Source organism: Cinclus cinclus, chromosome 13 (assembly GCF_963662255.1).
Source record: "Cinclus cinclus chromosome 13, bCinCin1.1, whole genome shotgun sequence".
Lineage (NCBI taxonomy): Eukaryota > Metazoa > Chordata > Aves > Passeriformes > Cinclidae > Cinclus > Cinclus cinclus.
This window is the reverse complement of record NC_085058.1, coordinates 7,338,305-7,365,076: the sequence shown is the minus strand read 5'-3', so window position 1 is coordinate 7,365,076 and position 26,772 is coordinate 7,338,305. Positions and strand designations below refer to the sequence as shown.

The following is a 26,772-nucleotide window of genomic DNA, read 5'->3' as shown; positions in this document are numbered from 1 at the left end:
GCCAACCACACTAATAATTACTCTAATTCATTGAAGAGTATCTCCTTAAACTTGGCAATGCAGTACAAAGAATTCCAAATGTAATTCTTAACATCCCCAGTCCAAGACACTGTCAGAGTTTAGAAGTTGGGCTTTCTCAAAAGGAATGCTTTTAACTTCAGCACTCAGAGGGCTGAAATTATTGTAGAAAAAAAATGTATTTCCTTTTTCCTTCAAACCCACTGCCTTCTACGCAATTCAGCCCAAGGTTATAGAAAACTTTATGTTCTAAGTTTGGTGATCCAAATCCTCTAGTCTTTACTTAGGCAAAACTCCCACTGAAGTCAGTGAAGTCAGTGGGAGTTTTGCCTGGGTAAGAACCACTGGGTTTGGCTCAGAACACCCACGGCTCTGTTAAGGAGAATGTAAGTGAAAGTCATGGCTGCATGTAAGGAGCTCATGTTTCTAGCCATGAAGATCATAAATTACTTTACAACACAAAAGCACAGAATGGTTTGGGTTGGAAAGGACCTTGAAGATGATCCAGTTCCAACCCCCCTGCCATGAGCAGTGACACCTTCCACTATCCCAAGCCTCATCCAACCTGGCCTTCAACACTGTCAGGAACAGGGCATCCACAGCTTCTCTGGGCAACCTGTGAGAATGTTCAACCACCCTCACTGGGAAGAATTTCTCTCTTACATCTAATCTAAATTTGCCTTAATATACCAGTGAGGATCCTAGTCATTCCATATTATTTACATCAGGTTGTAGAACACATATGACAAAAGGAAGACAGAAAGGCCTGTATGACCACTGATAGAGTTAAGTGACCAGGATGACACTAACTCTGTGTGCAGTTACTGCTTTTCAGTACAACTTCTAACACAGCAATCATGAGAAAAAATCTGGGACCTAAAATTAAAGCTTCTCTACAAAAATGCAAGCAATGATTACTTGAAAATGCATCTCTGCTTAGAGCCGTGTATCTCATGAGTGGGAAGCTCTGTTTAAAACCTCATTAATAGTTGTCCTATTGTAACTCATGAGAATCTAGTCTTCAGTCTGTTCTTCTTCTATGTCCCATAGCCCCTCTAGAAAATTTAGTTCACAGAAATGCTCCATAGAAAACAAAACACTTTGCTATTTTATAGACAGTTATCACCGCTGTGACATGTCCATTCTGGGTCTTCAAGGCAACTCAGCATGCTTGCACTTGGCTGCGTAAGTTCTTTTCTCTCACACATAGGTACATGCACTCTGTGTAAATTTGGTCTGTGTTCTCAGATTTGGATAGCCCTAAACACCATCAGTGTTGCAAGAAAACAGATGTGGGGGTAAAGAGTGAAAACCAGTCCATACAGAAGGGAAACAAAAGCTTTACAATGAAGCATTATTTGATCAAACCCATGTAAGCCACTCTTCGACATTCTGCAAAACTGCATTTTAAGTATCATGCTTAATTTTTAAATTTTTTTGCATGTTTTCCTTCCCCCTCCTTTTTAGCTTCTTTTAACTTTAGATTCAAATTAGTAAGTAGGTTTCCAACCTATATAAACTCAACTTTTCATATATTAACCGAATACTTTTACTCAACTTGAGCTTAAGACCTTGATAAAACTGCACGACATACCACTATCAAAATAATCTAACACCTTAAGTTCTTTCATCAGTTTTCTCTGTTCTGCACCTGTAAGAAACCAAGAAAAACCATTCTTAACAGTGTATCAATGACACACTTTCTTTTCCAAAATATTTATGTAAGGTTTATCTGAAAGAAGCCAACAAACACATCTGAGACAGAGGCTATGTGTGATAATTTGTTATGCCACTCTTGTACTTACCTAAAAATGCAGGCAAAGGCAAGCAAAAATTGAATTTATAAAGTCAATGGTCCTGCAGGTACAGTTACCATACACAAAATCAGTGAGGATGGAATTTATCTTGGAAATTAATACTGAGGTATCACCTTGTGCCACTTCACACAGTATTCGTTTAAACCTCTGTGGCACTTTTCTCCTTTTCTTTTTTGGCAAGAGTTCTGAACTATTCTGCAGCAGATATTCCCATCAATTGCATCTCCTGCTGTTTTAAAACCAGTAGAGGAACTAAAATCTCCCCGTTGTTGATGCAGATCAGTGCATTTCGGAAGGGACAGAGGATAACAACAGGAAACAAGTCAGAGGACGAATAAATATTGCTACTTAAACCTTCTACATAACTGGAAAACACTAACTCTTCAAATAAAAAATACATGCTGTTCTACCAGGCTGCCATGATAGATCTTAGAAAGACACCGACAGTTTTATGGTCTTATAAGTGTTCTTTGCTGAAAGGGAAACTTGGAAGCAATAAAGCATTTTCTTACAACTGAAGCCTGACCACAACTGCTGCCAATTCAACAGTAAACTGACTTCAAGTATGTGGAGTCAGATGGTTTCAGCTTCACCACAGGGAAACCAACTCTTGTAGCCTGGCACAACCACTATCTGGAAATGTGCCATGATTGTGCATTGAGTTAAGCTCCAGACAGACTGTAAGGGCTGAACTTTAAACCATTTGTATTTTTAACGTACACAAATAAATTTATGGCTGCATAAAAACTGTCATGCTTCAGGGATTAACCTCTAATAACCTCTCCTGCTATGTTAACAAAGACATTTAAAATCTGCCTCTCCAAGTTACACAGGATTCAGGTTAATGAAGGCAATTCAAAAAGAAATTTTAGGGCCTCATTATATCTAATAAGGGATTAGTGACACCAGCAATTTTAAAGACCATTTGTGGACACTTTGATGCTGCCCTGTGGCTTGGGACTCCCTCATTTTACCTCACGATTCCCAGATGAACCTAAGTTTGGCAAGGTGAACAGAACATCACAGAAGTGAAGGCATGGAGGACTTGACAATGGAAATAACTTTCAGAGTGTCATGACATAGAGTTTCCTTGTAGGCATTCTACCATCTAACAGTTCTGTGTATCCCTATTTAATAGATGAGAAAAGATCCATTCTCATGAGGCAGAGTTAACAAGAAAGAATATCTATAGCTGAGCAGTACTTTGTGATCCTACCACAGCTAAAAACCTGACCGTAAGTTTACCACTTTTTAAGTTAAGCAAAGAAAAGACAAGAAACATATTGAAATATATTGGCAGAACAGGAACTAGTCACTAGGAAGTTTTAAAACCTGACCACTTCTAAACACCCTGAAAATGTCACTAGCTTCCCTATGCATTTGAGACAGGCACCACAGTGTTTTAGAACAGAAGATTAGGTAGGAGAAAGGGATCCTATTAGAACTCTGTCAGGAACACCTGGCAGCATAAGCTCATCTTACCTCTGTTAGAACATCCATACAAAAACTATCTGTTCTCCATGTCACAACGTCAGAAAAGCTTTACTGGAGATGTTTCATTAAACAGACAAAAAAGGAGCCCTATGGTACGAGACAACACATGACAATGCTGCAAGGGTCAGCCTGTGCCCTCAAAACTGGAGCAGCAGCAGAAATTAATCTATGGACAGAGGCAACAAAAGCTGGCAAAACAGTTCTGATGACATTCCAAATCAGAAAAAAAATCCCAAAATATCTGAAGTTAATCTTAGTTAATATTCTAAACTTCATGATCTTACATATTTTTTGAGAAATTGTCAAATATTCAGACTATCCAACTTTTTCATGTTTATTTCCAAACGAAGTATATTCCTAAATTCAACTGCTTAACTCTGAACCCTGAAGGACAGAAGGAAATACAAAAGGAAGGAAAATGGAAATTGTCATAAGAAAGATCGTAAGAGAAGATGACCTGAAACAGGAACTTGGACATTCTTACCCACAAGGAAAATTCTCATTTTATATTCCAATATGACTATTAAAGCTTCTTTTCTTTTTCTGTCTAGACAAAACAGTAAAAACACCAGGCAGAAAATATAGTTACATTTTTTAGAGCTTCAAGGACATGAAGTTTAGTCTGATTCCTGATGAGAAATGGCAAGATTTCTGCAGTTCCCATTTTATCTGAAGAGGTTCAACAAATCTGTAGTAAAAACCAATCTAAAGGAGAGATATAAAAATAGAAAAAAAAAAAAATCCAAGAAAACTCCAGCCACCCAACTGTTAAAGCAATCCAGACATGCATCTGATCATGTTGTACAACTGCTGATGTGACCTCAGAAACTGTGGTGCAGAGCTTGGGCTTCATGCAGCTGCCAAGGACAAACACCAAGGCTGCAATCCACTACAAATGGTGGCTACTTAACTGAGCAGCAATACTACATTTACATTTTCTATCCAGAAGATGCCATGAAATACAGTTAAAATTGCAGTTCCCGTTCACTTGTCTCACAGACACAATGAATACTAAGAGCAAATCAAGGACACTTTGTCAATAACACATCATAGAAAAAATGAGTGAAAAAGTATTTTCTTTGGCCGATTCAGGAAGTATTTTTAAAATGGTATGTTCTGATGAAAGAGACCACAAAGAGGCACAATGACTGCATTTATATGTACATGTGAATACATCAGTAAACATCACTGTGATCCTCTGAAGCAGCCAAGCAATGGTGTCTCAGAGGTAAGTGAATGATAATTACCTGTAATTATCAGGTAATTATCATACAATTATTTCAGTTTGGATAAAAATTAACACCCTCTTCATATCTCTAAGTTTGATAATTCAGTGAGTGACTAACATATTGAAAGTGCTAAATGATCTCTGAGACAAAGGCTTAACATTCACATAGATTCAAAGCAAATAATGGCAAATGTTATTAAAATTTTTAACATCAAAATGCAATTTAATAAATAAATGCATAAAAATCAGAAACTTATTAAGCCACAGGACTTTTACAAATGGAAGAGGGACAGCACGTCTGCTGAATTTTACCTCTATTCTAAAATTTAAAAGAGCTTGCACGGGGTTTAGCAAGCTCTTATTATTTTTAGAAATGTCCCACACCAGATGTTTTTTTCATTCCTTATGTTGCAGAATACCACATTTATTTCCAGATCCTCCCAACCAATGCACTTACAACTCAGCCATGGTACAGATATTTGTACAACACACATAGGAAAATTTGCATCTAATCAAGGCAGCAGGATTCGGCTAATGACATCTTTCCTAAATCCTCAGTCACTGAGATCAAAACCCTAATAATGACAGTTTTAAATCAGTGACAATTTGTCTTTCAGAATCTTTATCTGAGCCAAGACTTCATTCACCTTGACACTCCCAGTGCTGATCCTCCACTTGCTTCCCTGCAATGTCTCCCTAATGAAGTCTCCAGTAGTTTCCACAAGGCTGATTGTTTTTCAGGTCATTTCCTTACTTTCCTTGGCCAAATCCTCTTAAAACAAACAATCTTTTAACAGCGTTCACTTCTTACTTTCTAAAATTTTGCCAAACTGTTTAAGATGAAGTAGAAATTTCCTTCTGACTTGAAGTAGAAGTATGAGCATTTTCTAGCACCATTAGTTTGCTATCCAAGAACTAACTTGTCCTTACAGGAAGATGTGAAGTTGTGTGAATTTTAATTTGCTCACTAGGCATTCCCAGCCTTCTCTTCAACAGAGGGAAGAACCCAAAACTTGAAACTTGAGTGAGAACAGTGTTATAGTACTATTAACATTGAAATTTGTGCCTGCAAGTTCTGTAGTGTTTATTTTCACTAAAATACAGCTTCACCAGGTCCTTAATGCTTATTTAGCAGCCAGAAACAGCTGCAGATGTTAACTTTTGATCTCGTCTGCTCTCAATCAATTCTTAAAATGAATGGCTGCATATACAGCTGGAGCTACACCAACTGCCATTCTTTCCAAGGACTAATGGACTTCTGTGCATCAATACTGACTTCTGACAACATGGAAAAATGTATTTGATTTTTTTTTCAAGTAACTCCCACTTATTCAGTGCACTGAATGTCTTACAGATATTTACATCTTCTTCTTTCCTAAAATTGCTTCTGGGAATAATAAAAGAACTAGATAGCTCATTTGTCACAAGTAGAATATACTACAGTGAGAATGACAAAATTGAAAGATGCCAAATGACTCAATGTATCCACTACTAAACCGAAAATGATGGACAGGAAAAGCTCACACTTAAGAAGTTACATTTTTTATCACCTTTAATATAGTGTGAGAGTTAGATAATTTGTTAGGAGTGAGAACAAAGAAGAAACTAGAACTGTACTTGAGAAATTCCTTTAAAGCCTCTTAGTACTGACAGAGCTATGTAAAGAGAAGTTAGTACATCAAAAACTTTCTAGTTTCTTCTGAACAAGTCATTATGGCTGTTTACCTTAAACTAAATCCTAGGTATGGTTTTACTTAGTTATTAACCATTTTTACATGGTCAGAAATCCATTTCTATGATTACAAATAAAGTATCACGGCATTAATTGCCACTCCCAGTATTTCTTACTCTCATCTGAAAATCAGAAGTGGTGGTTATTAGAAAGCAGAGGCAGGACACAAGCCAGCCTCTGCTGACATGGTGTAAGTAGAGATAATCCCCAACAGTCACACTGTGACAGCTGGATGCATTAGGAGTTTTCTTACTTTCACTACCACAATGGCCAATGCTGTAGTTTCTTATCATTCTGCTTTGCTTTAGCTTTGTTCACTTCCCGAATCATAATAAAGCAGCTGAAGAAATACTTCTGTTTCTTGTTTTGATCATTCCTAATTATTTGTTTCTTTGGTACATACTGTTCATCATCAATAGCCAAGCACCCCAAAAAATGTAACCCGTTACAAGTGTTTGGTATATGCTCCACCAGGGATCCTCAGGATAACACTGAAGAGTTAACCTTAAAGTACTGAAACATCACCTGAATACTCAAAATTTTCAAAAGGATGAGATGCAGTCATAGAGCAAATGACACTGTAACCACCTCATGTCATGAGCACATGAGCAATCCTCAATGGCATGGGCACCACAGACCCATCACCTCTGTGTCACCTGGGCACCACGGACCCATCACCTCTGTGTCACCTGAGCACCACAGACCAATCACCTCTGTGTCACCTGGGCACTATGGACCCATCACCTCTGTGTCACCTGAGCACCACGGACCCAACACCTCTGTGTCACCTGAGCACCACGGACCCATCACCTCTGTGTCACCTGGGCACTATGGACCCATCACCTCTGTGTCACCTGAGCACCACGGACCCATCACCTCTGTGTCACCTGGGCACTATGGACCCATCACCTCTGTGTCACCTGAGCACCACGGACCCAACACCTCTGTGTCACCTGAGCACCACGGACCCATCACCTCTGTGTCACCTGGGCACCACGGACCCAACACCTCTGTGTCACCTGGGCACTATGGACCCATCACCTCTGTGTCACCTGAGCACCACGGACCAATCACCTCTGTGTCACCTGGGCACCACGGACCCATCACCTCTGTGTCACCTGGGCACCACGGACCCAACACCTCTGTGTCACCTGGGCACCACGGACCCATCACCTCTGTGTCACCTGGGCACTATGGACCCATCACCTCTGTGTCACCTGAGCACCACGGACCAATCACCTCTGTGTCACCTGGGCACCACGGACCCATCACCTCTGTGTCACCTGAGCACCACGGACCCAACACCTCTGTGTCACCTGGGCACCACGGACCCAACACCTCTGTGTCACCTGGGCACCACGGACCCATCACCTCTGTGTCACCTGGGCACTATGGACCCATCACCTCTGTGTCACCTGAGCACCACGGACCAATCACCTCTGTGTCACCTGGGCACCACGGACCCATCACCTCTGTGTCACCTGAGCACCACGGACCCATCACCTCTGTGTCACCTGGGCACCACGGACCAATCACCTCTGTGTCACCTGAGCACCACGGACCCGTCACCTCTGTGTCACCTGGGCACCACGGACCAATCACCTCTGTGTCACCTGGGCACCACGGACCCAACACCTCCCCTCTACAGTCCCACCACAGCACCAAGAGAACCTGTGCCTGAGGTTATCACTATCAAAACATATAAGGAACTGTTTAGCGAAATTGTCTTCAGTTTAACACACTGGCTCCAACAAGACAATTCTGCCATTTCAGCGAGAATTTTCCATTTAATAAGGAAATATGAAAAGTTATAGAGTTATTCCGTGTCCTTGTGCTTTTCTACAGGATATTGGCTCATAGTTAACAACATCAAAACAGTTGGTGCCCCTGGCTAGAATTCTTCTCTATCACCTGCTCATTCGAGCACTAAATAAATCTCAGTTTTCAAGTACTTACAAGTAAAGAGTCCAGCACGTGTTTCAGACATTCTGTTCATGTACAGATGTTAATACATCCTACATCACACATCAAATGTTATCAAATGTGGCTTTGTTATCTCTGCAGCAGTTACTGAAAGCTCATTTGAAATGTATAATGAAATAACTACATTAATAGAAAGATGAGATCTTTCCTCAGAGAAGACGATTTCTTATGGTAAATCTATTAACTGTTTCAGATCAAAATGCAGCATTTCCACATGCTCTTCCATTGCTTTCGATTTCCAAGGTGCAAGGAGGCAATTTTTGTATTAAATACCAAGCTTCCTACTGTGTTATCATCTACCTGTGATATTAGTCAGCATGTTTTCAAAAACCAGTTTTAAAAAAAACTTTTAGTTTTGATTAAAAATGTGAATTACGAAAGGATTTAAGTCAAAAATATTTGAGGATTTATTTCCTTCATCATGACACTTAGGGAAGAAATCTTATGAAATATGGAAATAAGCATTACGCTTCAGTCAAAGCAGTTATGGTTGGAAGATTAATTTATTGACTCCTAATTCACCTCGTTCTCCTGGGACAGCCAAACAGATAGGAGTGGAAATTTGTCAAAAACTTCTGTCTCTTGATAAAACCTTCCTCACAACCCACATGCTGGGAAAATAATACCTGTAACCCATGAAGAAAGAGATCGACAGCTTCAGGCAATGATATACACAGGCAAACCTCTAATTTAATATTCTCTCATGCTTCACTTTCATGTGTCTCATTTAGCAGGACTCTTTAAAGAGAAGCAATGTAGCTGCTGTCAGTGATATAATTGCTGTGTCGGTGCCCTTGGGTCCTTACACACCAGTGAATGATGATGATTGATCCCTGCTGCTGTCCTTCTGGCTGCCATGAACAGCCAGTGATACTCAAGGAAAAAAGGAGAAAGCTACAGATCAAGTAAGGACAGGGATATGTGACACATACCAGTCCCCTTCTGCCTACTGTCTTTCCACCATGCATTGAACATTTGCTTTATGTTCCTGATGGCTGCACAATTGCCCCCAGCTCTGGACTCAGAGGCTCTGTGCAACAGCCCAGCGAGCACTGCCAGTAACCCACCTACAGCAGTGTGCCTCCAGAAAAGCTGGTAGCAAAATTCCATTTTGACTTTTTACAGCAAAGCTTTTGTTTAGTTACTCAGCAGAGTCTCTTTTTGTGTGCCAGGTCTCTCTTCCAGAAAGGCCAGGGAATTCTAATAATCAACCTGTTTCCCTAAAATGGGAAAATCATCCATGGGCCGAACCTAACAGTGCTGTAACAAAATGCAAGATAATCTCACAGGCTCGGGGGAGCGGGAAGTGTTTTCAAGAAGTGGTATCACATAAAGGCAGCCACCAGGAGTTTACAAGAATTTCCATTCTTTTAATTAAAGATTTTATGAGTCTTGGAACACATTCCTGTGCCCTATTATACATCAGAGCACTTAAAAATTCAGAGCCTTATAAAATTGCCATAAAGAGATAGGAAAGCCAAAGGAGTCTTTAGAAGAAAAACTTATCTATACAAAGACTTTTATGACTCACAAAACAATCAGAGTGACTTATTTTACTTACTATATCTTTATTTCCTCCTTTTCTGTTGTTTGTGACAACCTTTCCGCACATCCCAATATAAACTACCTACCTTCTAAATTCATTGCTCCATTTATATGTTCAGCATGTTTGGAACAAATATTAAAATCCTCAGTAAAGGAGTTGAACTCACTGTGCCAGAAGAAAAAAGCATTTACATTACAGTGATAAAAATAAATTCAGTACAATTCAATTTTAAGAAAATTACTACTTCAAAAAGCAAAGGTGAAAAAACTATTAAGCAAATCAAAAGAATGGATACTGAGAATGAAATATGATTAGGAAAGTATTTTGTAAACTATTAGTTTTCAGGGAAAATACTATTTCCAGGTGTAAAATTAATGATAAATTAATTTAAACATACGTCTATCTAATAAGTAATCCAACAAGTTTCTGGAACAGCTTTTCAGAAAATGGTCTATGAACCATGTCTCAGAAATAAATTAGCTCATCCATCACACGTAACAATTTCTTTGGTAATGATTTAATGAATTTAGCTTAACTATGCTAGGACTGAGCACGATGCTGTAATTACTGTGGGAATTCCTGTAGCCCTCAATCTGTCTTTTGAATGTTTATGGCATGGAACAAGAAGCTCAGCACAGCCTGAACCAGAGCCCAAAGCCAAAAGACTTTGGATCTAGAGAACTATTAGGGAAGTATCCTTACAGACTTTGGTCAGTGCACACCACTCTGCTGGGACTGCAGTCCTGTCTTTCCCACAAGAACAGGCACAGATACACCATACAGGAAGAATTAATGCCATACAGAAATCCTGAGAATAAAATTGGAAGAGCATTTATTCCCCCTAATCACATAGGATAAAAGAACACCATTCGAGTCATTTTGCTGAATGCAATTAACTCTAAAATGAACATTCTACTACACCAGGCTGACACCAGAGTTTTCAAAGCAAACCAGGATTGTACTACTAATACTGCAGTTGAGACAGACAATAAAGCTGGGGAGAGTGAGGCAAGAATGTCAGAGGTCAAACAAACGTGTACTGTGGTACTGACACCAATACATAGAGCATATTCTTATAATTTGGCCAAGGCTGTGGATATTTACTTGACAGGATTATTTTTCAACTATTGTATGTCTCACTTTCAGATATTTTACTGGTGATGTCAGCAGTTGCTGCCATATATAAATTACCATTTCTTTTCTCTATTCAGGTAATTTTAAAGTAAATCCAAATAGCTTTCTTTTATGTACGCTAAATAAATAAAAAAATGGTTCAATCCCTCCTTAGTTACCAGTCCACAAATGTTCTCAAACATTCTCATGCTTCATAAATGGAAGGGTTAAGGGTGATGCTTTATGGGAAAGTAACAGTCAAGGTGACATATCAGTTTCTCAGGAGAATCAACAGAAACCCTGTTAACCTTGGCTTGCAGATGGAAACACTCAGGTACAGAGATGAGGAATTATTTTAGTCCGTGTGTCAGTGGGAGAAATGATGTTTTCTTACATACTGGCCCTGTGGAAAAATCAGAGATGGAAATGTTTGCTTTACTGGGTCACATTATGAGCTCCCTGCCCATGACTGAAGGTGTGGAATCAGCTGAACTTGATCTTGGTGACTGAGAAGACACAGCTTAACTAGTTCATCCTCTGGCCATACAAAGCTTCTTTGAGACATAAACTCATTCATGTACCACAGAAAGGTTGGTTTTTAAGAATATGTAAAATTGTTCTTACTGATAATGTTTTGAGCCTCAGAACTGTATTTTACCTATATCAACCAGGAATTTATAAGGGACAGCTGTATAACAGCACAGCCTCACAGGACTATCTTAAGTATAAAACAAAATGAAGATGACAAAATCCACAGATACAACAGTAATTATGGCCAGTCCAGTATGGCTGGTCACGTACAGCTGAATGCAGTAAACGAAGACCACCAACAGTCAGGCAGCATAAGTACTGCCATGTTTGTTCTCATGCTGCCCGTTCACAGAAACGGCCAAAATCACATCAGGTGCTGCAGATGTGAGCTGCTGGGGAGCTGTCTCCCTGCCTCTTCACAAGTGCACACACTAACACCCACACATGCAGCAGGTGCGACCGCAGAACACAGAACATTCCACTGAATAAGGTCAGAAATTTTACTCAGGAAAGAGAGCTCTTCCTTCACAAGAGAACAGCATCAAAGGGGCCACGACCTCAAGGTGTTTGGGGTCTTTTGTGGGGGTTTTTCTGTATTCCTCCTCCTTGCTTGAGCAAGATCAGCAAGGGAGAGCTCCATTCATATTGTACCACACGGAAATAAGTAACAACACTGGGATGAACACAGAGCTGTTTCTTGCAATGGGTTGAATTTGTGCAGTGGGGATTGTGACATCTGACCCTGTTCAGTGAATGATCCTTTAAAATGCTGACAAGTTCACTTTGCCTCTCTGGTTCCTGTGAACAAGCCACGCACTGCAGAGAGGCCAAGCAGTGTGGGGGTGGAAATGAACAGGGGCACTTGGCAATAAGGTCCCTCTGCACTCCTGACTGTTTATTCTGGTCTTGCAACTTCACTGTTTATTCTGGTCTTGCAACTTGGGACACAGTGGAGAATAACTGCTCCTTTTGTTGGCCCATAAGCCACAGAAAAGAACCAGCAGTGTCTGCAGCACACCAAGAATCTCACTCAGAGTTGCTCAGGCTCCCTTCACTCATTTTAGTGGGCGGAGTGTGACTTTTTCACCCTCTTTATGCCCCAATTCCAAAGGGAAGCATTTCACATCTGTGAAATTTATTTATAATAAAAATATATTAAAAACAACTCTTGAGGTCTCTGTTTAGTATCTTCTACACTTCATGTTGAACTACTTTATGAAGCAAGCTGAACAGCATCTAGTATTCAATACTCTTAAGCTAAAGAGTACCTACATATTTAAACAAAACTTGCTTCTATAAGCAGCTTGATGAATGTGGCAAAACATGCTGTTATCTGCACAACTACTACTCAAGAACTGAAAGGAATTAGGTATCTTAAAACGTGTTCCTGTCCACTTAAACGTGCTGAAAGTTCTGTGTTAAGTCACATATCATGTGTTTTGATGATTAGTCAGAAGATGATTACTTACCACATTAAAATACAGATCAAATCAACACAGAAGTCATATGTGAGGCTTCCTTCCCATTGTCCACATTTTCCATAAACTAGACTTAATTCTAATAAACACTAATAGAAAACAATCCAAACCAAACTCAGAATGGTACAATCTGGTTTTGCTTTATTGCTGAGAAGGCCAGGTTGGTGACTTTGGAACATTTGCACAGATTTACTGACCCCTGTACTGAGGGAGATAGGGCTGACAGTACTGATTTATTGTCAATTTGAATGAGATTCAAGAAGCTACTAAAATGGGAAAATTCAGTTGAATCAACTAATATCCCAAGGCATGTGGAATTCTCAAATGCAAATTATCTGACAAGTACAGAGTTTAAAAGGCTACCTGCTTATGATTGAAGAATAATGATAGACTTAGGAATACCTGAAAATACAGGGATGGGCTATTCCTCAGGAAAACTGTCTACTTGCTCAAAGATTTCTCAAGCCCAATGTATCTAGTCAAACCACCGAATTAAAGAAGTGAGAAAGAGGAAAGCTTGATTAAGCATTGTTTTGCTAGGAGCCCAGAGTGTTGATCTTCTGAGAAGCACAGACCCACAAGCTTTGGGCTCAGCCATACAAATGTGGTGCAAATTGCAAATCTATACAACATTATTTCCTTCCTGTATGGAAAAGTGATGCAACGCAGTTTCACTGACTTCATCCCAAGTCATGCCTTAAATAAACTACAAATGAAAAGCAGAACATAATCATACACACATTAGAACAAGTGCTAGGGGTTCCTTAAGAATTATATGGGGAAAAAAAAAAAAACACTTGAATTTTTGCTATGTTCTGTTTCTTGAGCAGTTAAAGTTATGCAGCATTGAAATACAGACAAAACAAGCTGGCAAGAAAAGCAACTTCTCACTGATGTCCATAATCTATCAAAAACTCACACTTTTATGAGCAGAACTTTAAAAAATACATACCTCTTAATCAATTAAGATATTCAGAGAAGTATACAAAACAGTTCAAAGGAACACAAAACGACAATTCAGGTTCCTTTAAAAAATGGCTTCTCACTTATTTTCTCTGTCTTCAATTCACTGTCAACCACAGGAAAAATCTTTACCGAGTAATTTCCTAGAGAAATAATACTTATGTAGCCAAGGTCCTGCAGCTCGACCAGGGAAATGCACAAGATTATCAGGTGGTCTCTTACAATACAGGACCAAGAAATACTATATTAATAACAGTAGACACAGTGTATTTTTATTATGAAATTTCCAAAATTAGGCATATGAATTTAATAAAGGATAAAATTTCTCACTACCTATGCTAAAAACTACAACCTAAAATTCACTGATAAAGCAACAGGCCAATTTTTTATATTCTGTCTGCTATATTAGCTGAAAAAACTAAGAAAAACAGTCCAGTTTAAAGTACTTGGCATATGGATCATAGTGCTAAAACATTCCACATTGCACTTTTACAGCAGAAATTAATCTCCAGGTAAGAACATAGCATTGCTTTTATTTTACTTGCTAACGAGGATAATTGGCAGGCAACACTGCTGCTGCTCTAGATTTGTTCTTTATATGGATCTCTGAAGACCACATGTGCATACAGTGGTGACAGAAATATTTTCCATATGAGCCACCACAGATTTTAAGGTCCCTCAGTAGGAACAAGGTGAGTCCATCTATCATTTTCTGTGCTCCATAACAATCAACCAGGAAGTTAAAAATGTCTGTGACAACTAGAGGGCAATGATCAGCTTCCAGTTGCTCTGATCATCAAACCATTTAAATTTGTTGAGACTCTGCTGAAAACTTTTCCCTGCTTTAACTAGATCAAAGGCAGCACAAGATTTCATTAAGAGGCATTTTCGTGAATCAAACACTCTGAAAGTGAAATAAAGTTTATTTCTAGACATGTGAGCTACAGAGAGTGTCAACCACACACTGTTGGACAAGGTGTTTTTTCCAGTTCACTTTCACCTTTACCAGGGAAAGTAACTGATCTGGACTTCATTAGGCTACTATTAAGTTATGACAGCACTAATAAAAGACAAAGCTTTAAAGGAGAATCACTGTTTTCAAAAGCTTTGCTTAAGGAAGGCACATTTACAAAACAAAGTTATCTAATGATTCATTTAAAATGCCCAGCTACACATCCCATTTCAGGTAGAGCGAGGAAGAATGAGTATCAAATGTGTTTTCTGCAAGTAATTTCATTACATGGAATATTTTATATCTAATAGTACCACGCCTGCTAAATTATTTCCTAAATGGCAAAAGAGTGGCAGAAAATTTCTGCTTTGGTATGAAATAAGTACTTGATGACAAACTGCTCTGATGAGGAGAAAAATCTGGAAAATGGCTCTTCATAAATCTAGCAGCAGCTTTTAAAAACATATAAAGAGCTGTTCTATTCCACTGTTCAAGATTTTGGAATTAGGAATATTAGGAATGTGTAGTCCCTACTTAATTATATGATATACAGTTTTATAAAAATCAAGTCCTTTCTACCCTGCCCTAGACTAAACATTGCATGTATTTTGCACAAAAAAATGTTATTAAAGTAATGAAGCCCGGAGTTTTTACATGCCCACATCCCCAAAATGTATCCTGTGCAAAAACTTTTTCACCAGCACAGACTTTTTGCAGAAAATATGAACAAAACACTACCATCTACTGCTGCAGAGTATCATATTTCTCTGCATGTTAGTGAAGAAAAATTCACAAATTAGTCATCTCTCACAGAAAGCGTATTGTATGTCAAATCCAGAGAAATTAAGTTTCAAACTATTCTCCTTTAGTACCTTTTGGCTTTTGCAAAGGAAAAAAAATAGTAATAATATAAAAAAAATAAAAACCACACCAAACAGATCCAAAGTAAAAAAAGCAAACAAAAGTCCCCTGAACAAAACAAACCCCCAAAACCAAACCAAAGCAAAAGCTTTTTACACAACACGAACACAATTCTAAAATGTCTAATAGCATAAAAATCATTCACAAGTCCATCTTAACAGATATGAAGAAAATGCAACCGTGACAAGACGATTTTTGACAAGACATGGTACTTTGCTTACCTCACCCCCAGGTCTTGCTAACACTGCTGTTTGAAAGCAGAGCAACGTTAGTATCAGGTAGCTGACAAACATCATTACCCAAAGTTAGAGCTACCCTGGAGGAGCAAACCCTCTGCCAAGTGCTAACAGCTAGCAGATGCACTTGTGTCTCAGGATCACAGCCCTGAGCTCTCGTAGGTACGAGTCTGTCTCCCTCTCCCCCTTTCTCTCGCACTCACGGTCCGACCAGGAGCTTTGCTCTCAGCCACTGCTCTGAAGACAACTGGTAAGTTGATCTCTTCATGTAATGACTTCTCCCTGCTGGGGGAGGGGGCTCGGCCAGCACTGAGCTGGGGGGCTGCAGTCAGTATGAAGCGAAGAAGGGGAGGGACAGAAACGGTCACTGCCAAGTTAAGCATCTGCTGTGATTCATGGAACAAGCTAAACGGTAACCTTTAATGCACGAGGAGCTTTGGCAAAGCGTTATTGACTTAGGCAGGCGTGATTGGAGAAACAGGCTAAAGCTGCTGCAAGAGATGCCTGTCGGTGGTTGGACGGCATGTGCTACTTAAAGGTACAGCGCCTCCCTTTCCTAACAAGTTAATAATACGTAAATCACAAATTAAAATCTAACCAAAGCAACCTACGGCTTTACAGTCAGCCCTACACCAGCACAGTCCTGCGACCCGAAGGGCCTGATCCTGCCGGATGGGTCAGAATCTCCTGCCTCTCACCCACGGCCCCAGGACAACAGCCCAGGGAAAGTCAGGTACCCATTCGCTGTCTAGAATGTCACAACTGCTACCTGAAATGGACCTCCTTCCTTTAGGGTAATCCTGCAATAGGACATGGATGTATTCTTTCTTTCATTTGCATATTATAGCTGAAGGAAAAAAAAATATTTATAACAGTCCAGCCCATCAAGTAACCTGCTTTGACTAAGCAAGCAGAAGTGCAAGGCTTTCTTAAAGTTCCAACTCCTGAAGTCAAAAAACCACACTATATTCTCATCTTTCATGTAAATACATAGTTCTTATCCATATGGTTCCAGGGGAAATCTCAAAAATATGACCCAAGAATAACCTGGTCTCATATGTCAGACAGTAAACCACACGAACGCACAATACAGGTACTTGAAAATATCTCAACATTTTAGGATGGAGGAAGTAAAATTGTTGCTGAAACTGAGAAGAACACCATTACTCAGTATTATATTTCTTCTTGCAATTTTGTGAACTTTGTATACACAGCTGAGTATGACAGACTCCTCAGGCTATTTTTAAGCTAGCTTTACTAACCATTCTTTTCCTCTCCTTTGAGAGGTGAAAGATAAAATAGCCTTCCTGAGAACTGCAATTAAATACAGTCAAACTCCCAAAGCAGTATAGAAAATCAGCATTCACACTGCTGCTAAAAGTCCAGATTTTGTTCTGGACATTTGGATATCTGGTTCTCCAGCAAGGCAGAATCTGACCTCTATTAATTAGACATGATTGTCACACTACATCTTCCCTCTCAGTTCTTTCCTTCTACAGACTACTGCTATTGCCCATAAAGATCCGGCCTTCTCCAGCCTAACTTGTCTCACAATGCTGTGTTTGCTCAGTACCTACAGAAAAGCCTGCCTGCCCATTTTCACCTCTCAAATCAGCAGACCACCTTCCACAGGCCAACCTTTTCTTCCCCTTTTGATAGACAGCCTTGCAGTGCTGTGCTGCTGGCAGCACCACTGCAGTACCTGCGAGCGCCGTGCTCAGAGAGGGCATGCCAGGGAGGAGGCACTGCAATGCAGGCCAGGCAGGACTGGGCAGTCTCAATGGCAGAGGAATTCTCTTCAGATGACTCCCCTTGAGGGAGCAGTACAAGCTGAAGAACATTTAGGAAGCAAGAATGAGAGTTTCAGTATGGACCTCAAGAGTGGCTCTTCCAAATGACCTGAATGATCACAGGCAGTGGGCTGGGGACTCTTCAGAATGGTGACTGACAGCCCAAATCTGCAGCTTCTCAAAATCTAACACTGTGACCTTAATGGTACTTTCTGACAGAAATCACTGAGAACTCTCCATTACTATGTTGTTCTCACAAATACAACACCTCCCTTCAAGACCTACAATAAAGAAGTATTTTCTCCCCTTCTAAGGCAAGCTGAAGGTTTGCAGATTATGCTGTGGTGCTGACAGCTAAAAGCAGAGCTGCCATTACAGGCACTTCATATACTGGTTGCCTATGGCAAAATCTTCAGACTAAAAATGTAAAGTCAAATAAACTTAAGGAAATTTTCCATCAAAACCCTGTCAGGAAGCCAATACATCCTTTTATTATTTTTTTTTTTTAATATCTAGATGTACCACAAAAGGAAAAAGGATAGTGAGCAAAATGCCAACTAAACCAGAGTTCAAAACACTTCCAACAGAAGAGCTGCAACTATGATACTTTGAAAATAGATTCAGTGCTTGAAAAAGTTTTAAAAGAACACACAATTTCAGATTGCAGTGTGTAACAAAAGCTCCAGTGACAAATGCTTCTGCATGTAGATTGATTACTGCTTCCTTAAATTTTAACTGTCTTATTATGCTGTTCTTCAAAAAAAGTGAAACTAGCTTTTCTGAATAAATATATAGCACAGGCACAATACTGCCAATCTTCTCTTCTTTAACAGCAGGCAGAAAAGCAAATTTAAGAAAATGAAGACTACCTGTGACTGGAGTCTCCTCTCTGCTGATCCACAGAGCAGTGTATTTTCTGCAAATAATGAACAACCTTACTGAAGTCTAACTAAATATTACTAGGGTGAGTTTCTGAGCACAGAAAACTGTACTACATTCCCATTTAATAAGTCATATAACTAATTCTTTCCATATGCATTTAATTTTTCCTCTATGAAAACTACAGGCAGAATTCCCTGAATTTCAGAAGCTGGTGCTCTGTTCTCCATGTTAACACAAGAGATCTGCTCATACCTGCTCCTGTGCCTTCAAGCTTTATCCCACTGAAGTGGATGGAATCATACTGGTTCAAATGCACAAGCACAGCCTTTCTTTGCAGCACAGAGCATCCTGAAACTTAACACTATGCCCAGCTTGCAGTGCTGCAACCACGATCAGAACTTCTCTGCAAACCTCAGCAATCACTACACTGGAGATTACAAAAGTACTGGGGCAACAGAAGAAAATCAGTTTATGACTGATGAGCTATTTCAGATATGAAGCTGTGCAGTAGCAGATAGAGAAACCAAAATACCTTGCAACAGTAAAATGTAAGAAATAAGATGTCTATAATTTCAACATAAAAACACCTCTGCTTTTACTGAGAAACATAGCAAAAATAATAGCATAACTATTTTAGGTATATAATTGAGATAGAAAATCCAAAATTATAGTTTAAAAAAAGAAAAACAAAACCAAAACCAGAAAAAGCCATCAGAATGTTTTGGGGGAAAGTACCTATCTCTTATTCTTGGAAATAAAAATGCACAAAGCAAAAAGAGGACCTTTGGAATTACAGTCCTTATTTAGAAAGCATTGACATTCATCTGTGAAAAAATTATCTGTCAGTCTCAAAGGATTTGTAAATACCAATTGTAGTTTATTAAGTTTGCTTACTACCTTCTTCTTGAGGCAATTGCACCTGAATTTCAAATGAGAATAAATGAGTTTGTTAAACTTTGTTAAGTATCACAGCTACTGCTTTCTGCTAAAGGTGTATTAGCTTAGAAAGTTGACCAAATTCCTAATATAAAAGTAGTAATAGACAAAACATGAGTCAAAGCAAGCTTTTAAAGACTTCCTTTCTACTTCCTACAGCCTCAATGTTTGTAGAGCTTAACTCTTAAACTCTTAAAGCAAGATAACATGGAGGATGACTACTACATATTTCAGGCTGAGTTACTTTAGAACAAGACAATGACAATTTCTGTGCATTTTGCATACAAGTGAAAATAATTTCTCTTATTCATGTTTTGTCACTACAGGTGCAACATCAATGCCACTGAATCTTCTTAGCTGAAACACCTAAACCAAAGAACTATTTAAAAGTAAGATGAAAGTCAAAACAAATTTGCTGCTACAGCATAACCAGCAAGTCCTTTAACTGTTTAAAACAGGTATTTAAAGTAGCATTCATTTGCTTTGGACAGACACCCTCTTCCAGGAATCATGAACAGGAAAAGCAGTAGACACTGCATATTCTACTACTATTTAGGAAAAGGTGTTAGGTTTTTATTTCAATGTTCCATGTAAAAATTTAACAGAGGAGGGAAAAGGCTGAATGTACAAAAAATTCAGTACAAATTACATGATAAGTGGAAAATCTAGTGTGCTTTGGTTTTATGTTAATTGGTAATTTTTTTCCAATTGATGATCTACAGGTTACTTTAAAAAAAGAAGGGAGAAAATTTTTATGTTGGTGAAGTCATGTGTAAAGATGGCTGCCATACTTACAGCTGTCAGATAGGCATTTCCAATCATTACCTCACTTCATTTTTTCCAGGAAGCATTCCTTTCTGAATTAATTATTCAGATGTAGTAAGGTAGGAATAAATTAACACTGTACTTTAGCCTGAACTACTGAAAGACACTGGCCATAACATTTTACTGAAAATTTATTTCATGAGGTTATTTTCTTTTAATTATATTTTTAAAAATAATGTCTGTGTTAAATTAAACACTTGAAATAAAGAAGTCTCTTGCCACATTATGTGTACCTGAGCAGACAGGTAATTTAGACTGCAGAAAGAATGCATTTTCCTTGAAAAAAAACAGTGTACTTGAAAAGGATGGATACAGAAAAATGCCTTTCCCTACCCTACCTTCTTGGATTCAGGAAATACTGCAGCTGTACCACTGAGGGATTTCTTTACCCCTTTTGAAGGCATATACATCCACTCCCCTGGTTTCTGCATTTCACTGGCAGATAGGGTGATGAAACAGCACAAGAGATTCTCTCCTGTCCTCTGCCTTCTTCAGCTAAAGCTATTCTAGCTATTGCAGTCCTTCTGGAAGAGCCATGATCACACTGAATCTAGATTTCAGCAGATGAAATCACAGTAAGTACAAGAAGGACCAAGGACTTTTATAGTTGCCATTGAACTAAACCAAACCCACACAGCTTGGGGAGAAAGACAAAGGGTGAGCTGTGACTGCAGCCTGAGGGTTAAGCACATGGAGCCCTGTGAAAGGAAGCCCAGACCTGCAGCACCTTGGAGGAAACAAGTCCCAGATCCTCACACATATTCCACTGCACCTCAGCTCTCTTTCTTGGTTGAAGTTTTAACTCCATTTAGTATATGAAATACTAACACTTTCACAAGTAACTCACAGCTTTAATTTGTAGCCTTTTGTTCAGTTTTTTTGTTAGGAAAGCAGTTCACACAATTTCTTGTACAAAGAAGCATTTAAGGGGATAACTATGTCCCTAAAATTGAAATATTGTTTGGCTACCGGAATACTCCATTGCATACTACCTTACATAATGGAGCTAGAGATTTACTTCTCCATCTCTTTCTAATAACTTATTGATCCCACTGTTATGGAAAAGACAAAATGCTGTGCAAAATTGCTCTTTAAAGAGTTTGTAATCAGTTATTCCATGCAGTTACTTTCATACAGTCCTGACTAACACTTTTATTGGTTCTCTACTTTTCAACTTAACTTCAACTTCTATTCCTGCCTATTTCCCTTCCTAAACTGCACAGTTCTCATTTTCCCACTTGTCTGTCATCTAAAGTCATTCCAAGTTTGACTTCTTCTCCATTTCTCATCTTTTTCTTTCTCTTTTGTAAGATAATAGAGATCAGTTTAGAAAGTACACACTATTTAAAAGGTATTATGACATCCTGTGAAAACACCATTACAAAGCAAGTTTCAAACACTGGTCCTATACTTAGGTCATCCCAGCATAGGTTACAGCAGTGGAAGTTTTCAGTTCCTTCCATAACAACAAGTTACCTTCATGACCACCCCGTTTGCTCCTCTTACTACCACGGTACAGGCAGTGCACAGTGCTTTTAAACTACACTCAAACCCCAAAGAGGAAATCTGAGCATTTCCTTCCTCTTCTCCCTACTCTTGACTTCTTAAAGCTAAAACTTTTGATTACAAAGCCAGACTTTACTAAGAAGGTCTAACTTCAAAGAGCTGAATATTAAGCTCAAATTGATTTATCATCTTGAATCTTTTCTTTGCTACTAAATCTATTATCCCTCTTCCCTTTCTGGCATTATGATGTGCTAGAGGGAGGAAAGAACCTTTGGTTATCACCTGCCCAGGGCTGGGCTAGAATGTGTATTTTTCATGGCCGTAGTCCAGTTTTCTGTATTTTGATGATAGAATTCTGGTTTATATCCCAAGTTCTCAGAGCACCTCTTTGCCTCCCCAGACAGTAGTTGCATAGTGCAAGGAGAATAAGATGACATTTATGAGGCATTCCTTCCTCTGACCAACACTACGTTTTGACTACAGAGCAAGTGGACACCCTTCTTTGAACTTCTAATTTTTATTACTATCATTCATCTTGCAACAAAAAATTTTATTTCTGCATTTGTTAATCAATGTCTTTGTTTTCCTAATAAGGCATTAAGATTTTTAGCACCATATTCTGGTTCTCCTCACACTTAAACTTTGATATTATTTTCATAAGTATTTTTATAACACATTATTCAACATTATTCATCCTGTCTTCTTCCTCTTCCTATACAAAGGAGTGGTGAAACCAAAAGGAAAAGAGTTCTTTGATGGATCCTATTTAATCTCCTTTTCTGTATGCATGAAAAAAGAGACACATATTTCTAGAAAACTACCTCTCATCACCCAAGTTTCACATAAAGCATTCAGATCTGTGTTTCCTGTTGAAGTGTGGCAAATGAGCAGCCACTAAAAATAGGACCCAAGGAAAAACAGATCTTATACTTTAAAATATTTGAACCCGTTCCTTTGCAGCTGCCACAAAACTGGAATAATCCTACACTTGGTACCAGTCCTGTATTTGGATACCTTAGCTAAAATGAGAAATGAGACTAAGTCTGTTGGTCCATTAAAAAAATAAATCCCCATGAAAAATTCTAAATACTCTGTAACTACATCAAATTAATTATAAATAATGCAGATCTATTTCTTGGGAAAAGTAAGCCTCCTCCCACGTAAAATATTCTCAATATGAGTGTGAATCAGGATATTTTCAAATCTTTCACTTCTTCATGAAGGGTAAAGGTTGATACGTTTAATTCTACAAGCAGAAAGTATTTTAAAGGTACAATAAGATCTGGATCATGTAAGTATACTTGTTTTAATTATAAAACCCAAAAAACAGAGAAGTACAAAAAAAATTTAGAAGTACCAAATGGCATAACACAACAGGCCACAACCTACTCCATGAATGCTCCTATGAGAACAGAATTATAAAGGAGAGTCTCTTCATGACCAAAACTAAAAACCTGGAGACTAGATTTTAGTGGTAACACCCATTTTTCCAAGTGTCCAGCTGGCAAATGACAGCTACCTTCAGCATGCCATCATAAAATGATTGGAACAAGCTGTCTTCAAGAGAAAACTAACCGTGTAGGATTGTGAATGTAAAAGTAATTTTCAGTTTTGCTTGGAAACATTCTTGAAATTCTTACAGAGGAAGAAGCCCTGGTAGAATATGTTTTCCTACATATACACTCCCTGACCTGTTATTTTCTACATTAATAAAAATCTCAAAGCACTAGCAATATTCTTGAGACTGAGGAAAGCAGAACTTTGAAGATCACTGTGAGTCCTTTCCAGGAGTGGATCAAGCGTAGCACATGCTAGGCCAATATGCATATAGGAACTGCATAAAAAACATGGTAAAATCTACTTCTGCAAGAAATGAACATCACCTCCTGCCAACTAAAGATGAAGACAAAGTTCTGCAAAAGCTGGCCGATATTTTTCATGCTTACTACTTTATTAGAGCAATAAAACAGCATCAGCCACCTTCAAAAACTGTCAGGAAGCACTGACAGCAGTTGCAGCTGCTTCCTAGAGGGATGGGAAGTCAGGTGTCAAGCTCCAACAAGGGCAGCAAGGCAGGTGCTTTCACTGGCCAGCACCCTGTCCCACTGCCACCACAAGTCAGAGGAGGACAGATCCAGGGTCAAACAAGTCTGTAGTGCCAGGCAGGCCCAGGGTCAAGCCAAGCAACCAGTCTATGGAGCAGGATGCAGAGCAGCAGGGTCCTGGCCAGGGGCACACAGGGCTGAGGTCTGCCACACTGAGGCTGCCTCCAAGGCAGCTCGAGCCAGGGCTGAATTTAAACGTGGCTACTAAGGTAGCCTGGGTGAGTGCCAGGGTGAGGCTGGCCAGAGCCATTAAGGCTGATTAGAATCATCAGAGCCCTGAAGATCTGTGCCCAGGCCAAAGTTCACGTTTCTAACCATGTGTATGGATGGCCAGCAGTAGTAGAAATCAACCAAGCAAAAGGAAGAAGGTAAGAGATTGTATCTGGCAGCAGATGAACAGTCTTCAAATAGAGGTAACCTCAGAAGGAGTCAGTACTGCACATATCACACAAACTAACTAGGGGACAGGAGTAGAGCAGCATTCCATGGAACAAAACAAAGTCAACATCCCAGCAGGAGTCATACAGCTGGAGAACCAGAGCCAAGGACAGTTCTGCAGCACAGGCACCTCTGTTCTCTGATGTCACAGAGGCACTGAATCACAGATTAAGATCCAAAGGATGAATAGAAAAAATCTTGGAAGACTTTTCTAATGATCTAATTGTATTTTTTATAGTTTATCTCTATAGTTTATCTCTACCAACAGGACTGTCTGACCTCAGCATACCACCTGTCTCTAATGCATTGAAAATTAAAAGAATTAACGCCAGCCTAGGTCAAAATCTACCCTGTTAGTAGACTAAAGGCTCATTTTTCATCACTGGGGGTCCATGCCAAGTCAAAAACACACAGTACCAGCAGATCAGTTACACTGCTGGTGCAAATTAGGTACAAATTAGAAGCACAGCTACAGTGCTAGAACAAGGGTCCTCTTTCTCTGCAGATGTATAATGTATAAAAATGAACAAACTCTTTCTAAATAAACAGAAAATGTGCAACTTTATTGCCTTGATAAAAACAAAATTCGGGAGAATCTGATTGTTTATACAGTAGATTTTTTGAATAGTTTATCTTATAAATGTACTTGTTTTTAAAGTAACCCCATTCAACACGTGCTGCCCATTAGAAAAAAAGTGAACCTTGAGTGGAGTCTTCCAGTCTGGACAGTGGTGTCACAAGCTTAAAAGCCTGGGAAGCATGCAGGTAGAGCAGACTTCATTCCATTTTTCTAGGTGTCTTTCAAGTACACGTACCATTTCTGAAGAGAAAATGACCAATTCTGCATGGCTGATTTCTGCTACACAGGAAATTGGAACCATATAGCTACAGATTACATTAAATCTTGAGCTATATGGCATGTGTATGAATTCTGAAAATTCATATGCAGCTCAAACTAGATAAGGAGCATGTTAAAATAATTACACATACTTGTGTCTCAAATATTTCAGTTACTACTGGAGTAGCAACTCACAAAACTGATAAATACTTGAATAAACAGCTGATGAGTCTCTGAGTACCCAGAGCACATCCAGTACAATTTAACTTGAAATTTCCCTTCCTGAATCCAACAACTGAAACAAGTTCAGTACTGTCAAATTTTCTCATGGGACAAACAACTTGCCTTAATTCAGGCACACTTTGCTACTATATAAGGAGAGCCCAAAATGACTGCGTGGAATTGTTTGGTACTCTGAAAACTTTTATTAAGAAGTCACTGAGCATGCCATTTTATTTGTAAGCTGTTCTATATAATTATTAACCCTTGCTATATTATAACAAGTGTGTATGTGTGTGTGTATATATATATATATATATATATATATATATATATATACACACACATATATATATAGTCATGCCATTAGTTTTAATTTTACAGTGTAAAATCACTACAAAGTGGCCCAAAATTTGGAAATACTGTTTTCTGGTAACAAGGTATAAATAAATCTAGAAATAAATCTAGTAGGAATGCTAAGAAAAAAATTACTTCTTAAAAGGTCACCTAGAATAAAGGAAGTAAGGAAACATTCTCTTGAAAGACACAAATGGTGCTGATTACTTTATCCCCATACTCAGACTGTCTACATGGGTTAAAGCTAGCAATAATACCAGTTCTAATCTTAAAGGCCCATGGAGAGACATAAAACCAGACTGTTTGAGAAATCTGGTTGTAAAAGCACATCTGTGCAGCCAACACCATCACATGGCTGGAAAACAATCAGAATTCCAACAAGAATCAAGTGAATAAAACCCACAGAAAATTCCTTCATTGTGGAAGGAAGATTTCCTTTGGACGATTTTGTGCACAGCTCCAAATCTCTTCAATATAATTATTTCATATTTGTGTGGAGCATGTCTCAAATAACTTTTCAACGATGTTTTAGGGAAAACGTTCTCACAAGCTATTTCTCAGTGAATACATCACTTATTTTTTAGGTACAGCTCCATGTGCTAGCTCATGTCCAATGCCATAGTACTTACCTGGTACTTATTTGCCTGGGGTACCAGTGTTAGAACCCTGCCAGCCCATTGGTAGCATACCTGGTTTATATTTGATTTGCCTTTCTGACATGTATTTGGCAAACCACTTACCACTGCTGGTTTAGATACACTGTTGATGGATTTGTGCAAGCATCCAAAACAACAAAATTAAGAATTTTGAAAAAATGAAAATAAAAATATATTTATCTCATCTTTACTTTTTTGTCCACTTGTA

The 26,772-nt window shown here is 38.9% G+C and overlaps 1 protein-coding gene across 2 annotated transcripts in view; it reads right to left on the bottom strand.

Moving 5' to 3' along the window:
• Positions 1–26,772, bottom strand: part of THSD4 (thrombospondin type 1 domain containing 4) — a 222,314-nt gene that overhangs the window by 73,919 nt on the left and 121,623 nt on the right. Inside the window, exon 1 of one of the 2 annotated variants that reach the window (XM_062501531.1) lies at positions 15,998–16,214. The exons of the other annotated variant lie outside the window; for it this stretch is intronic. Coding sequence (XP_062357515.1) covers positions 15,998–16,072 — 75 coding nt within the window. The 5' untranslated portion in view covers positions 16,073–16,214. Of the gene's footprint in view, positions 1–15,997; positions 16,215–26,772 lie in introns of those variants that run through there. 2 annotated transcript variants of the gene reach the window in all.